The sequence below is a fragment of the Neoarius graeffei genome, chromosome 2 (assembly GCF_027579695.1).
Source record: "Neoarius graeffei isolate fNeoGra1 chromosome 2, fNeoGra1.pri, whole genome shotgun sequence".
NCBI classification, from domain to species: Eukaryota; Metazoa; Chordata; class Actinopteri; order Siluriformes; family Ariidae; genus Neoarius; species Neoarius graeffei.
The window spans coordinates 90,660,631-90,677,684 of NC_083570.1; the positions used below are offsets into that span (position 1 = coordinate 90,660,631).

The 17,054-nt window shown below is 40.6% G+C and overlaps 1 protein-coding gene across 3 annotated transcripts in view; it reads left to right on the plus strand.

Moving 5' to 3' along the window:
* The window catches only part of spock1 (SPARC (osteonectin), cwcv and kazal like domains proteoglycan 1), a 699,184-nt gene that overhangs the window by 674,699 nt on the left and 7,431 nt on the right, over positions 1–17,054 (plus strand). For all 3 annotated transcript variants that reach the window (XM_060915187.1, XM_060915189.1, XM_060915188.1), the window contains 3 exons: positions 14,971–15,087; positions 16,063–16,284; positions 16,464–16,526. In XM_060915187.1, coding sequence (XP_060771170.1) covers positions 14,971–15,087; positions 16,063–16,284; positions 16,464–16,526 — 402 coding nt within the window. The remainder of the gene's footprint in view (positions 1–14,970; positions 15,088–16,062; positions 16,285–16,463; positions 16,527–17,054) is intronic.

Below are 17,054 nucleotides of genomic sequence, written 5' to 3' on the forward strand. Positions count from 1 at the left end.
AGTGTGAGCTGATTGGCTGGCAGAAGATGGGGATGTGTTCATGGGACCTTGTGTGTGTGTTCCTGGTTTTTGACTCAATGTTTTAAAGGTGTGCATAGAAATGTGTCATTTATAAACAGAGACAGTGTTATGAATGGACTGTAAAGTGTATATACACACACACACACAAACTGAAATAGATGTGTTATCTTTGGCTGTTGCTTTCTTAGCAGAATTGCCTCATAAACTACACGTCAGTGGTTCATGCTGTAAAGAGATTTGTCTTTTTTCTGCTTCATTTGATCTTGTAGTTAAAATGAAATAGGAGTTCATGTGTAGCATCCAGCATGAGTGCACACCAGCTGTGGCAGTAGATGTGTGTATAAACTTCAGTTTGGCCTGTGTTCCATTTTTTTTCCACGTTACAGCTTCTTTAACATAATTGATTTACTTCAGTCATAAATATTAGTAAAGCATGAACTTGAGGATTAATAAACTATAAATGTTTTTAGGCAGCATGGTGGTGCCATGGTTAGCACTGTCACCTCACAGCAAGAAGGTTCTGGGTTCGAGCCCAGTGGCTGACGGGGGCCTTTCTGTGTGGAGTTTGCATGTTCTCCCCATGTGTGCATGGGTTTCCTCTGGGTGCTCCGGTTTCCCCCACAGTCCAAAGACATGCAGGTTAGGCTAATTAGTGGCTCTAACTTGACCATACAGTAAGTGTAAATGGTTGTTTGTTTCTATGTGTCAGCCCTGCAATGATCTGGTGTCTATTCCAGGGTGTACCCCACCTCTCGCCCATAGTCAGCTGGGATACGCTCCAGCTTGCCTGCAACTCTGCACAGGATAAGTAGCTACGGATAATGGATAAATATTTAACGCAGTAATTACCACTTGTATGATTTAAAAAAAGAATATTAACTAAATAATGAACACCTGCATTAATGTTTATTCCTGTCTGGCATGAATGAGTGACTTAATTAACAAGTTCATGGTGGTTAATTGTTGGAATTCATACCTGACCCCGGATTGTGTTTCAGCATTTACACCAAATGGTCTATGTTCAGCTGATTATCAACATTTTAATAACATGCTGTAATTTATCTTACACTAATTTATGTAGGTTTATTATTATTAATAATAATAATAATAATAATAATAATAGTTTAATCTCATCATCTCTAGCCACTTTATCCTGTTCTACAAGGTCGCAGGCAAGCTGGAGCCTATCCCAGCTGACTACGGGAGAAAGGTGGGGTACACCCTGGACAAGTCGCCAGGTCATCACAGGGCTGACACATAGACACAGACAACCATTCACACTCACTTTAGAGTCACCTGTTAACCTAACCTGCATGTCTTTGGACTGTGGGGGAAACCGGGGCACCCGGAGGAAACCCATGCGGACACGGGGAGAACATGCAAACGCCGCACAGAAAGGCCCTCGCCGGCCACGGGGCTCAAACCCAGACCTTCTTGCTGTGAGGCGACAGCGCTAACCACTACACCACCGTGCCACCCTAATAGTTTAATTATTTGTTTTATTTGTTTGTTTATTTGTTTATTTATTTAATTTACATCTGGATAGAATAAACACTGGCTAATGTATCATTGAAACAAACACCAGTATTGCATTCATATATAATAATATTACTTGTGTAATTTCAAAGTACATGGCTTAAAAAGGCGTAATGACATAGATAATTAACACAGCAAATTATTCCTTAGTGCTTGCCGTATTGTACATGGATTTAGTTGTAACTGTTTGTATGCGTGCGTGTGGTTGAATGTTTCAAATCAAGACGGGGGAAAAAAGGATCACACACTATCAGGAGTTCATGAAAGTGTTAGTATATGCCATATACGAATGGATCAAGTACTCGTGAGAAATTTCAGTCACATATTCATGTAGCAGCATTAGAGTCATAACCAGAGCTAAGTGCATCACTGAGGATGGCAGGATGTGTGGAGAGTACATCAGCTACCAGGCAATAATCTCTTAAGAAGAGAAAATGACAGCGAAGGACAGCAGAACATTAAGCAGGACATCAGGTGGGAGGCGGGGTACCATGGGACAGTCCTCGAGTCTGCCACATGCTGTTTGACAAACTCCAAACATGTTTTCTTAAGCAAATACTTTTTTTCTGGCCACTCTTCCATAAAGACCCGTTCTGTGGAGTGTACAGCTTAAAGCAGTCCTATGGACAGATACTCACATCTCCACTGTGGATCTTTGTGGATTCTCTTGTCAGGTTTGTAGTGGTGCTATATTCTTTCCATTTTGCTATAATGGATTTAATGGTGCTCCCTGGGATATTCAAAGTTTGGGATATTTTTAAAACCCAACCCTGATCTATACTTCTCCTCAAATTTGTCTCTGACCTGTTTGGAGGCTCCTTGGTTTTCATCTTACTTGCTTAGTAGTGTTGCAGAGTCAGGGTCCTTCCAGAACAGGTTGATTTATACAGACATCATGTGGCAGATCATGTGTCACTTTGATTGCACACAGGCAGATTTTAATCAACTAATTATGTGACTTATGAAGTGAATTGGTTGGACCAGCTCTTAATTAGGGGTTTCATACGAAAGGGGGTGAATACTTATGCACACTCCAGATTTCGGGGGGGGGGGGGGTTTCATCTTAATTATTGTTTGTTTTCACAGTTTTCACCTTTAAAGTGGTAGGCATGTTGTGTAAATCAAATGATGCTAACCCTCCAAAAATCCATTTTAATTCCAGCTTTTAATGCGACAGAACAAGACAAACACCAAGGGGGATGAATACTTTTACAACACACTGTAAATCCTTCTTTTGGATGAAATTATTTTACAGGAAGATTGAAAGGTGTCACCGCAATGACATGTCAAATTTCCCAAAAGAAAAAATAGAATTTACAAGTAAATTAATAATGTACTGTGTAAAGTGTGACAGGAAACTACTAATATTGGTTGAAGCTGCCACTCATTCTTCTGAACTTTGACCCTGGAAGCTATTATCCACACCTTCTGATTTCACAGTTAGTTTTTGACATGAAATGCAGAGACAAATGTTCTTTTTAATGATTGATATTATTTAAAAAGGTTGTATTTTGCTAATTTACATATGTGATAGACGTCATAGTTACAGTATATTTAGCCTGTGATTTTAAAATGGGGGCGGCATGGTGGTGTAGTGGTTAGCGCTGTTGCCTCACAGCAAGAAGGTCTGGGTTTGAGCCCCGTGGCCGGCGAGGGCCTTTCTGTGCAGAGTTTGCATGTTCTCCCCGTGTCCGTGTGGGTTTCCTCCGGGTGCTCCGGTTTCCCCCACAGTCCAAAGACATGCAGGTTAGGCTAACTGGTGACTCTAAATTGACCGTAGGTGTGAATGTGAGTGTGAATGGTTGTCTATGTGTCAGCCCTGTGATGACCTGGCGACTTGTCCAGGGTGTACCCTGCCTTTCGCCCGTAGTCAGCTGGGATAGGCTCCAGCTTGCCTGCGACCCTGTAGAAGGATAAAGCGGCTAGAGATAATGAGATGAGATGAGATGAGATTTTAAAATGAATAAGGCATATTTATTAAAATGTCTGCAAAAGCTTTTTCGCAGTACAGCTGGCTTTCAGGACAAACTATTTTCCCATAACTTGGCAGTGTCAAAGAAAATTTGAAAGTACACAGTGATAAAAATTTGTGTAATAATAATAAAGAATTGAACTATTTTTATTGCTGAGGAAGCTTTGAAGTTATATGTTGTGATATGTTGGGCTATGTGAACATCCATCCATCCATCCATCCATCCATCTATTTAAAACTATGTAATGACCAGTTATTTATGGAACAGACGTGTCACCATATTTTGAAAACAACTCTGTTCTCTGATCTCTGTAGGTGTTTCATGAAATCACTTGCATCCAGTGGATCCTATAACTCATTCCTTTTTGTGAAAATCAATGCTATTCATTTTTTCTCCGTTTTTGTCATTTACTGTAGCAACATGCGAGTGAAGGTGATAATGGCTCATAAACATAGGTTAGAATAAAACCATTATCTGTGTCTGTTGTCATGGTTACATAATGCATGGAATATTGATAAAGGATTTTTTAAATGAATGTTTTTGTGGATATGGCATAAATTGCGCCATACTTTCAAACTCTCGCGGTTACCAGAGGACTAGCTCCCCACTGTAACCCTAGCTATGTAATAGGCAAGAGGCCAAGGGCTACAGAAACGGAGATCGGCACCGCCTTATACGCCATATGGTGTGGGAAGGACTTTATGGTGTAAATGCTACATAATTTCTAAAGTATGTATGATATTAAACTTGTCTACTGTATACATTAGTTCACAAACTTTTAAAGGTCAGTCAAGTTAAAAAATAAAATAAAAAAGATCAATAAAACATTCTCCAGAAGGGAAAAAAAAAAAACAGTATTCCGGTTACATATACAGTAACTAATGCACCATCTGTTGCACTTCTTCATCTGACTGAAAGGTCTTTCAACCTGGTGTGTCCTTTACTCATACAAAAACATGAAAGTCACACAGAATAAGATCTGCTGAATAAAGCAGATGTAGCAGACACTCAAACTGCAACTGCAGGACCTTGATGGTTGTAACAGTGTGAGGTGCAATATGTGGCTATGTGTTATCATGCTGCAACAAGACACCAGGACCCAGAAGTGTCCAGAAGAACTGTGGCTGGTTCTGTAAGATGCTCAGTAAAACCTACAGCTCATTTCCTAATAAAACTGCACTCACTGTACCTGAGACTACTATTTTTTTTTTCCAAGCAAAGGGCCATCTCACACCAAATATTGACGTTGTTGTTGTTGTTGTTGTTGTTGTTTTTCCCCCCTGTTTCCGTTTCTGGTTGAGAGTACACTGTGCACGTTTTGGCTGTCGCTTCTCACCAGAGCTTTTCATTTTTTCTTCTTTTTTTGTGTTTGTGTAAACTGATGTTTGTTTTTTGTGTGAGTGTTTTGTCCGCTGGCTGTGGCGTAGTTTCAGACGCAGTTTTGGTGTTCGTTTCCTTCAGGCTTTGGTGTGCTGCGGGTGATGCCTGTGCGCCTTCCTATGGACTGCAATGAGCTTGTTGCTCTTTTTAACATCAAGGTTGTCCAGCGTTCTGTGTGGCGATGCTTTTGTGCTTGGGGCGGTTTTCCAAACGATGTTGCGCGGTGGTGTCATGATAGCTGTGCAGGTGGTTTGGGACATACCAGCGATCTGTGTGGTGGTGCTTCTATGCTTGCTTTGTGACTCCATAGTGCGGTGTTCTTGGTGATGCTGCCCAGTAGCGGCGCGGCGGCTGTGCAAGAGGTGTGGGATTTATCTTCGTGCGCCTGGTGGGACTGTGGTAGCTACGCCATTAGAATTATATCCTGATCCTATTTTGGTGGACTCTTTTTTGTTTTTGTTTTTTTCTTAATTGTAAAGCCTTGGGTGTAAGAAAGGTGCTATATACAGTGGTGCTTGAAAGTTTGTGAACCCTTTAGAATTTTCTATATTTCTGCATAAATATGACCTAAAACATCATCAGATTTTCACACAAGTCCTAAAAGTAGATAAAGAGAACCCAGTTAAACAAATGAGATAAAAATATTATACTTGGGCATTTATTTATTGAGGAAAATGATCCAATATTACATCTGTGAGTGGCAAAAGTATGTGAGCCTCTAGGATTAGCAGTTAATTTGAAGGTGAAATTAGAGTCAGGTGTTTTCAATCAATGGGATGACAATCAGGTGTGAGTGGGCACCCTGTTTTATTTAAAGAACAGGGATCTATCAAAGTCTGATCTTCACAACACGTTTGTGGAAGTGTATCATGGCACGAACAAAAGAGATTTCTGAGGACCTCAGAAAAAGTGTTGTTGATGCTCATTAGCCCAGAAAAGGTTACAAAAGCATCTCTAAAGAGTTTGAACTCCAGCAATCCACAGTCAGACAGATTGTGTACAAATGGAGGAAATTCAAGACCATTGTTACCCTCCTCAGGAGTGGTCAACCAACAAAGATCACTCCAAGAGCAAGGCGTGTAATAGTCGGCAAGGTCACAAAGTATGTAACTTCTAAGCAACTGAAGGCCTCTCTCACATTGGCTAATGTTAATGTTCATGAATCCACCATCCGGAGAACACTGGACAACAATGGTGTACATGGCAGGGTTGCAAGGAGAAAGCCACTGCTCTCCAAAAAGAACATTGCTGCTCATCTGCAGTTTGCTAAAGATCATGTGGACAAGCCAGAAGGCTATTGGAAAAAGGTTTTGTGGACGCATGAGACCAAAATACAACTTTTTGGTTTAAATGAGAAGCGTTATGTTTGGAGAAAGGAAAACACTGCATTCCAGCATAAGAACCTTATCCCATCTGTGAAACATGGTGGTGGTAGTATCATGGCCTGTTTTGCGGCATCTGGGCCAGGACGGCTTGCCATCATTGATGGAACAATGAATTCTGAATTATACCAGCAAATTCTAAAGGAAAATGTCAGGACATCTGTCCATGAACTGAATCTCAAGAGAAGGTGGATCATCCAGCAAGACAACAACCCTAAGCACACAAGTCGTTCTACCAAAGAATGATTAAAGAAGAATAAAATTGATGTTTTGGAATGGCCAAGTCAAAGTCCTGACCTTAATCCAATCGAAATGTTGTGGAAGGACCTGAAGTGAGCAGTTCATGTGAGGAAACCCACCAACATCCCAGAGTTGAAGCTGTTCTGTACGGAGGAATGGGCTAAAATTCCTCCAAGCCGGTGTGCAGGACTGATCAGCAGTTAACGGAAACATTTAGTTGCAGTTATTACTGCACAAGGGGGTCACACCAGATACTGAAAGCAAAGGTTCACATACTGTACTTTTGCCACTCACAGATATATAATATTGGATCATTTTCCTCAATAAATAAATGACCAAGTACTACCCTGGCTCCAAAAAAGTTGAGACAAAGTACAAATTGTAAATAAAAACGGAATGCAATAATTTACAAATCTCAAAAACTGATATTGTATTCACAGCAGAACATAGACAACATATCAAATGTTGAAAATGAGACATTTTGAAATTTCATGCCAAATATTGGCTTATTTGAAATTTCATGACAGTAACACATCTCAAAAAAGTTGGGACAGGGGCAATAAGAGGCTGGAAAAGTTAAAGATACAAAAAGGAACAGCTGGAGGACCAAATTGCAACTCATTAGGTCAATTGGCAATAGGTCATTAACATGACTGGGTATAAAAAGAGCATCTTGGAGTGGCAGCGGCTCTCAGAAGTAAAGATGGGAAGAGGATCACCAATCCCCCTAACTCTGCGCCGACAAATAGTGGAGCAATATCAGAAAGGAGTTCGACAGTGTAAAATTGCAAAGAGTTTGAACATATCATCATCTACAGTGCATAATATCATCAAAAGATTCAGAGAATCTGGAAGAATCTCTGTGCGTAAGGGTCAAGGCCAGAAAACCATACTGGGTGCCTGTAATCTTCGGGCCCTTAGACGGCACTGCATCACATACAGGCATGCTTCTGTATTGGAAATCACAAAATGGGCTCAGGAATATTTCCAGAGAACATTATCTGTGAACACAATTCACCGTGCCATCCGCCATTGCCAGCTAAAACTCTATAGTTCAAAGAAGAAGCCGTATCTAAACACGATCCAGAAGCGCAGACGTCTTCTCTGGGCCAAGGCTCATTTAAAATGGACTGTGGCAAAGTGGAAAACTGTTCTGTGGTCAGACGAATCAAAATTTGAAGTTCTTTATGGAAATCAGGGACGCCGTGTCATTCGGACTAAAGAGGAGAAGGACGACCCAAGTTGTTATCAGTGCTCAGTTCAGAAGCCTGCATCTCTGATGGTATGGGGTTGCATTAGTGCGTGTGGCATGGGCAGCTTACACATCTGGAAAGACACCATCAATGCTGAAAGGTATATCCAGGTTCTAGAGCAACATATGCTCCCATCCGGACGACGTCTCTTTCAGGGAAGACCTTGCATTTTCCAACATGACAATGCCAAACCACATACTGCATCAATTACAGCATCATGGCTGTGTAGAAGAAGGGTCCGGGTACTGAACTGGCCAGTCTGCAGTCCAGATCTTTCACCCATAGAAAACATTTGGCGCATCATAAAACGGAAGACACGACAAAAAAGACCTAAGACAGTTGAGCAACTAGAATCCTACATTAGACAAGAACGGGTTAACATTCCTATCCCTAAACTTGAGCAACTTGTCTCCTCAGTCCCCAGACGTTTACAGACTGTTGTAAAGAGAAAAGGGGATGTCTCACAGTGGTAAACATGGCCTTGTCCCAACTTTTTTGAGATGTGTTGTTGTCATGAAATTTAAAATCACCTAATTTTTCTCTTTACATGATACATTTTCTCAGTTTAAACATTTGATATGTCATCTATGTTCTATTCTGAATAAAATATGGAATTTTGAAATTTCCACATCATTGCATTCCGTTTTTATTTACAATTTGTACTTTGTCCCAACTTTTTTGGAATCGGGGTTGTATAATGTTTTTGTCTCATTTGTTTAACTGGATTCTCTTTATCTACTTTTAGGACTTGTGTGAAAATCTGATGATGTTTTAGGTCATATGTATGCAGAAATACAGAAAATTCTAAAGGGTTCACAAACTTTCAAGCACCACTGTACACTCTTTCACAGACTTTCATTTGATACACTGTTATAATAGTACATCATTATGAAAATGTCACTGTGCTGGATCACACTCGGTTCTTAAAGGAAATATGAGGAGATGATTTGATTGGATATCACAACAGCATATCTAAGAATCCCTCTTACTAATGTCCATAAACCCAACTCCATTTTATATTTTTGCCACTCATACACACACGCACACTGGCCACACACATGCATACACACACTGGCCACTTTATTAGGAACACCCATCCACCTGCTCTTTTATGTAGTTCTCTAATCAGCCGATCCCTTGACAGCAGCACAATGCATAACATAATGCAGATACAAATCAAGAGCTTCAGTTAATGTTCACTTCAAACATCAGAATGGGAAAAAATTGTGATCTCAAAGTGTGACTTTCTTTCACTGTGGCATGGGTGTTGGTTTGAGCCAGATGGACTGGTTTGAGTATTTCAGAAACTGCTGATCTCCTGGGTTTTTCACACACAACAGCCTCTAAAGTTTACAAAGAATGGTGCGAGAAACAAAAAAAAACATTGATTGAGCGACAGTTCTGTGAGTGGAAACAAATGCCTTGTTGATAAGAGAGGTCAGAGGAAAATGGCCAGATTGGTTTGAGCTGCCAGGAAGGATATAGTAACTCATAGCAACTCTTTACAACCGTGGTGAGCCGAAAAGCATCTCAGCATGCAACAGCAGAAGACCACATTGGGCTCCACTCTTGCAGCCAAGAACAGGAATCTTAGAACCAAGAACAAGTTCCTATTAAAGTGGCTTGTGAGTGTACACACATTTATTGCACATTCACATTGTTATATAGTATGCTTTATGTGGCACTGGTGACAGTACCTTTCTCATTTACGTCAGATGTTACAGGTTTTCATTCGTCTCACTCTTGTATTTCCCTGAAACAAACCCAGTGTACAGTATGTTATAGCAAGTGAAAAGCAAAGCAGTGTGCGAGTACCTCAACTCCAGAACAATTCCCATTGTGAAAATCTGGGAATGTGAATAAGATGGAGGGACAGAATCCAGATATTGTGGTATAAAAAGGCAGCAGGATGGAAGGAGTGACAATGGAGAAGGATGAAAGGGAGAATTCAGCAAACAGGGTCACAACATGAGTGTACGCTTGGCCTGGAGGCATTTATGTATGAGACAGCTGGTGTGAGCTTTGATCAGATACTGAATAAGAAACACACTCGTGCACATGAAGTCCTGTCTCCATTCGTCTTACTCTCTCATACCAGTACACAAAAGACACCTTGGGTTGTCTTCCACGCAGAAACAGAACGCGGACAGGAAGCTGATCAAATCTTCCTTCACTTTTTTCCTCTCATTTCTAGTTTCTGTGTGCCAGTGTTTCTGCCTTAATCTCTCTCTCTCTCTCTCTCTCTCTCTCTCTCTTTCTTTACTGGTAGATGTGTGAACAGTGAATTACAGTGGTGCTTGAAAGTTTGTGAACCCTTTAGAATTTTCTATATTTCTGTATAAATATGGCCTAAAACATAATCATATTTTCACACAAGTCCTAAAAGTAGATAAAGAGAACCCAGTTAAACAAATGAGACAAAAATATTATACTTGGTCATTTATTTATTGAAGAAAATGATCCAATATTACATATCTGTGAGTGGCAAAAGTATGTGAACCTTTGCTTTCAGTATCTGGTGTGACCCCCTTTGTGCAGCAATAACTGCAACTAAACGTTTGCGGTAACTGCTGATCAGTCCTGCACACCGGCTTGGAGGAATTTTAGCCCATTCCTCCATACAGAACAGCTTCAACTCTGGGATGTTGGTGGGTTTCCTCACATGAACGTTTTGTAACCTTTTTCAACCTGATGAGCATCAACAATGCTCTTTTTCTGAGGTCCTCAGAAATCTCCTTTGTTCGTGCCATGATACACTTCCACAAACATGTGTTGTGAAGATCAGACTTTGATAGATCTCTGTTCTTTAAATAAAATGGTGCCCACTCACACCTGATTGTCATCCCATTGATTGAAAACACCTGACTCTAATTTCACCTTCAAATTAACTGCTAATCCTAGAGGTTCACATATTTTTGCCACTCACAGATATGCAATATTGGATCATTTTCCTCAATAAATAAATGACCAAGTATACTATTTTTGTCTCATTTGTTTAACTGGGTTCTCTTTATCTACTTTTAGGACTTGTGTGAAAATCTGATGATGTTTTAGGTCATATTTATGCAGAAATATAGAAAATTCTAAAGGGTTCACAAACTTTTAAGCACCACTGTATATAAGGAATTAAATAAACTGATAGCAGCTATAAATAGTCCATCCTTCACCAGCCAGTCGTTATTTCTTTCTCTTGAAGCTAATAAGACAAAACAAATGCAGCTTTTCACGTTACGGATAAACCACACAGTGCTAAATCCTGAAGACTTTCCTGTGGCGGAAAACTTAAAGTTACAGCGTTACCTCTTAACTATTACAAAGCGCTGACACTGGAGACTCCCTTTAATCATGCTGAACATATCACAGAACTATCTTACAGAAAACATCACCATATCACCAGTCACACACATCTTTTCTTTGTCAAGTTCCTGTGCAAGTTGTTACTATGGAAATGATAACATGTGAGAAAGAGGTCTTAATAATTAGCATTTTGTTTGATACAAGGAACTTAAAGTTAAAACTCTAATGATATTCATACTCAAGTTCCTTTCAATACACTTAGCACTGCTTGAAGATGTAGTCTAAAGTTATAGAAGTGAAATGATTCATCATTGCAATCACGCAGAAGTGGATGGGTTCACTTTTGAGTCTGGTTCCTGTTTTTGTTATCTTAGGGAGGTTTTCCTTGCTGCTATAGCCTCTGGCTTGCTCAATAGGAGTAAATTGAAATGAAAATTTTATATCTGGATTGGCTGCTTTATGATAATGCCCATTGTTAAAAGAGCTATACAAAAATATTTGAATAAAACTGAATTAATATAAACCTGTGATTTGCATTTGAGCCAGAACTAATATCAGAACTGCTGTTATTTAACAATTATTTGCCAAAGGCAATGTGAATATTGGTGAATAATAACAGAGACGGGCAGCAAGGTGTTGTAGCGGTGAGGATTATCACTTCACAGCAAGAAGGTTCTAGGTTTGAGCCCAATGGCCAAGGGGGACCTTCCTGTGTGGAGTTTGTATGTTCTCCCCGTGTCTGTGTGGGTTTCCTCCAGGTGCTCCAGTTTCCCCCACAGTTCAAAGACATGTGGATTAGATTGATTGTCTACTCTAAATTGTCCATACAGTAGGTGTATTTGTGTACCTGCCACCAGATGAGGGTTTGGGTCCCTCTGGTGTGCCATAATCACCCAAGAAAATTCAGGGAAGCTAGTTGATAACTTCCTGGATTGCCAACCCTCAACTGTGAGGATGGCAACAGACAGAGAGATAAAATCAAGGTTGTTACAGTCTTAACTAAGCATGAGGTCTTTATGGGAAAATATCAGCTCGAGGTCTTGACAGTACGGCTCGGTCCATACAAAAAGACCTCGGTCTGATATTTTCCCATAAAGACCAAACAAGTGAGGTTATTGAGTTTATTATATGGCTTTTTTATTTCTAAGGTTAAAATAGATCAGCATTATAATGAGGCATGACACTGCTTTCAGTCACGTCATATTCGTAACGTAGTTGAGTCACACGTGCAGAATAAACGGCTAGCGGCTTCAAAACTGAATTTCTGTTAGCAGTTAGCAGTTTCTGAACGCTGTTCATTGCTCATTTTTGAATAACTCGGTGACTTTTGTTTGTCTTTTGTGTTTCGGCCATTTTTTTATTCCATTTTGATTTCCAAGTAATATTTTTTTTCATTTTATTTTTGTTTTTGCAACATTGAAAGCTGGTGCCTTGGAAAGAAAGTCCATAATCGCCCATGGGCACTACGGGAAAATACTGCCCACCAAGGAATCAATCAGAGTGAACGATTTTACCGGAAGTAGCTCGTGCCATACAATAATCACTGATATTCACTGAGCCTGAGGCGGATAATTGTTTCAGTATAAATACACGGGTGATTATTAAAAAAAAGAATAAAAAGTCATATTAAAAATAATAGGGCAGCACGGTGGTGTAGTGGTTAGCGCTGTCGCCTCACAGCAAGAAGGTCCGGGTTCGAGCCCCGTGGCCGGCGAGGGCCTTTTTGTGCGGAGTTTGCATGTTCTCCCCGTGTCCGTGTGGGTTTCCTCCGGGTGCTCCGGTTTCCCCCACAGTCCAAAGACATGCAGGTTAGATTAACTGGTGACTCTAAATTGACCGTAGGTGTGAATGTGAGTGTGAATGGTTGTCTGTGTCTATGTGTCAGCCCTGTGATGACCTGGCGACTTGTCCAGGGTGTACCCCGCCTTTTGCCTGTAGTCAGCTGGGATAGGCTCCAGCTTGCCTGCGACCCTGTAGAAGGATAAGCGGCTAGAGATAATGAGATGAGATTAAAAATAATTTATTTCAAAATTCAAAAGCGGCATGTAAATGTAATGCACGCAGGCTTGTGTCACTTATCTATGCGAGTCACATAAAATACTTTGTTTTGAAATAGATAAAATAAATCTCAATTCCACCTTACTTTTGAATAGTTTTAGACCAAACTTCGTAGCATCTTTAGTGCTTTTAGGAACAGCATTTTCTTTCATCATTTGTAATTCTTCCTCACTTACGGTGACAAAGTGATTGGCTGCCATTTTGCCGAGTTGCTCAAGGCGATTATCGAGAAATAGTCTGAATTTCAATACAAATGATGCACATTTCCTAAATATCCCCATTTGTTTTTAATTATATGATACTCTATTTGATAAATCCACTGTCATCAATTTTTATATCATGTTTTAGTATACCAACTTTCACTTTTTGCTGTTTTTTTCTTCAATACATGCTTAAAACAGGCGGACAGAAACCCACCAGTATCTCAAGAGCATACTTGTACTGAATAACTTGAACAAACATGTTTTGAACAGCAGTAATTGTCAAATGGCGAGCTGAGGTGAAGTGAGGACCCAAGAGCAGACTCAAAACAGGCAGTGTACAGAGAAAATCTTTAATGAAGTGCAGAGGTACAGTACGGCTCAGGCAAAAATCAGTGGTCAAAGAACGGGCCAGGAAGTCAAAAACACGGAGGAGCAGGTAGGCACAGTCAGGGACAAAAACAGGACAGAAAAATCTTCACAAAAACCCAAGAACACAGACACAAGGGAAATCCAGGCAGAAGAAGCAAATCCAAAAGAGCAGGCAGGTAAAACCAGGGCAAAAAACAAGGAACAATTCAGGCAGAGGGGAATCAAGAAGCCGCAATACCAAAGGGCTGTAGCAAGACAAGGAAAGTCTACAAGAGACAGTCTGGCAACTGGAGTGTCTCCAAACAGTTCTTAAAAAGGCCCTGGCTGATGGGAGCAGAATGGCAGCAGGTGTGGGAGTGCCATTTCAGGAAAATGGCCTTCAGCCAGGCAGGACTGAATTCCTGTCCCGGATCCGGCCTGGAGCCAGCGTGGAAGTCCCACAAACTCAGGCAAGGATGGACTGGACTGGACCAGACTGTGACAGTGATAACCTCACGACCTGAGAATGAGGCCAGAACTCACAAAATGCTTGTTTAATTGTCTGTCAGTAAAGTTCAAGTCAACCTGGGCAGATCATTGAATGGATGTTTCCAAACATTCAAAGCTTTTATTCATTTTTTCCCCCAAGAGCTGCTACATTTTGGTATATTGTATTGCCTGCTGCTTTGAGATGCCTCATACACTCTCACACTCCATTTCTTTATTGCACTGGGTCCAATTCTGTTGTCTGTTCTGCAGTTCAGACCATAGTGTTATTGCTCATCTTTCTTTTTTTTATTTTTATATCTCTGACTGATAACTGTGTGAGATGAACTCTTCCCAAATAGCCAATAAAAGTCTGCACTTCTGAATAGTATGGTTCGCATCAGCTGATGAAAGTGAAGCTCAGACAGGTGAAATGTAATGGAAGGCAGACTGGCGGAGGCTCGGTTTATGATGTTGGGTTTTATTGTGCTCCATCAGTACATGGCATGTTTGATTGCTGCAGGTATTTCTCCAAAGCTGTTTACTGGATTTTTCCATCTCCATGCATTCAGCAGTACATGACTGAACTGTTGTGCTTTCATCTGCAGATTATTTTCAAATTGAAAAAAAAAAAGCTGAGAGTCAGGACTTTTGTGTTTCCTCATTACTTTGGCATGTAACCAGCTTGAGATGGGACACTAATTTGTTTTGTGCCTCTGTTACAGATAATAAAATAATGAGATTTCATAGCTTGACAAGGTGTGTGTGTGTGTGTGTGTGTATGTGTGTACAGCTTGCACTGATGCTGATCTGAAGAGTTTGGCGTCTCGACTGAAGGACTGGTTCGGTGTGCTGCACATGGACGCCAACCGAGATCTGAAGATTTCTGCCAGTGACAACGGTCAAGGACGTAAGCACATAACCTTTTGTACATTTCTGGTGTGTTTGTGAGGCTTTTGTATGTTTAGACACCATTTATAGTTGAAAGACGCTGGAAAGTCGGATTAATAGTAATTGCAGTTTTAGAGGACAGTCAGGACAGTAGCTGTGTTCGAAATCACTCACTCACTTGTTCACTACTCCCTAACCACTATATAGGAAATTCTATATAGAGGACTATATTGTGAGTTCATTGCTAAAATGGAAAAAAAAAAACACTTTCGGACACTACTCCACCATGCCATTATTTACCGTACGTCATTACTGTCGCACAATTAAAGCCTGCCAGATCAGTCGGCTGGTGGGTTTTCAAAATGATAAATCCATATTATACTGAGCGTATTTCCCACATTAATAAATACAAAGTACTTTGTGTCTGCTGCATCTTTCAGTTCTTTTAAATCAAGGCTGAATACTTTTTTCTTTGCCGCTGCCTTTTATTAAATCAAATTTTAGGCTTTTGATTAATTCCTCGCTCTGCACTGTAACTTTTATTCCTGTATTTTATCTGTCTTATTCTATTTTAGCTTATTTTCTATTCTCAGACTATTTTTAATTGTACTTGAATGTCTGTTTATAATGTGTTTCTTCCTCCGTCCATTCACTCCCTACACATTTTTTTTCTTTCAGCGTGACCGCAATGCATGATGGTGTATATATTGCTTGTTTAGTGACCATTGGTTGTACACTACTTTTCGTGATGCATTGTGGGATACTATGAGTCCACTATATAGGGTGTAATAAGTCTCACTATACATTCGGACAGCACTTCAAAATGGCAAACTCGCTATATAGCCCACTATATAGTGAGTAGTGAGTGATTTCGGACACAGTGACTCGCTGTGTTGAAAGGAAAGGCTGGTCAGTATGATTTTACTGCAATTAAGAGTTCTAGGGACAGTCTTTATGATTACAACAGAACGAATCTCCTTTCTCCCTACTATAGGTTTTGACACCAGCATCCTCCCTATCTGTAAAGACTCTCTTGGTTGGATGTTCAACAAGTTGGACATGAACTATGACCTCTTGCTCGATCAGTCAGAGCTCAGCGCCATTTATCTGGACAAGTACGAGCTGTGTATGCGCCCACTCTTCAATTCCTGTGATTCCTTTAAGGATGGGAAGCTTTCCAACAATGAGTGGTGCTACTGCTTCCAGAAACCAGATGGTGAGCGAGAGAAATGGAGGGAAATTGATCGAAATAGAAAAAGTGGGGCATAAAGTAATTTTACTTCAAGTGGGCTACATTTATAAGACTAACTAAATGTATTTGCATAGATTTGCTAATGTGTGTGTGTGTGTGTGTGTGTGTGTGTGTGTGTGTGTGTGTGTGTCTCATTTCCCCAGGTCTGCCCTGTCAGAATGAAATAAATAGGATTCACACTCAAAGCCGACGGAAGTCTCTCATAGGTGGGTCAGTCATTAAGCCCAAGATTTATTTCATCCAAAATAATGAACAGGTTTTAATTTACATCATCCACAAAAAGCAACCAACTGTGTGTGTGTGTGGACTTACACATGTGTGGATGTGTGTGTTCATGCATGTCTTGCTGCAGAAGCCTCACAGAAGTGGGGCTATAATTGATTTGAATCGTAATGGCTTTCAGAGTGATTTATGTGCTTCCACACTTGATATTTTCCTCTGCGATCAATAACGTGCACTCTAGCTGACACCCTCACCCAAAGCTCCTGCCCCGGGTCCCATTCGGCCCAACAGGCATCAATAATCCTGTACAATCATAACTGCTTCATAACTCATGCCATAACACAGGCTGAAAAACAACCGCCTGAGTGTGCATTAATATGGGTGAGTGTGTGGGAGTCACAGTTTAGACAGTGAAATCCAATCAGCGCTAGTGATATCTACTGCCTAAGGCCCAGAATCTGCTGCAGCCATCCTGCTCGGGCTCATGCGCAATGCAGGCCAAACATGTCTCT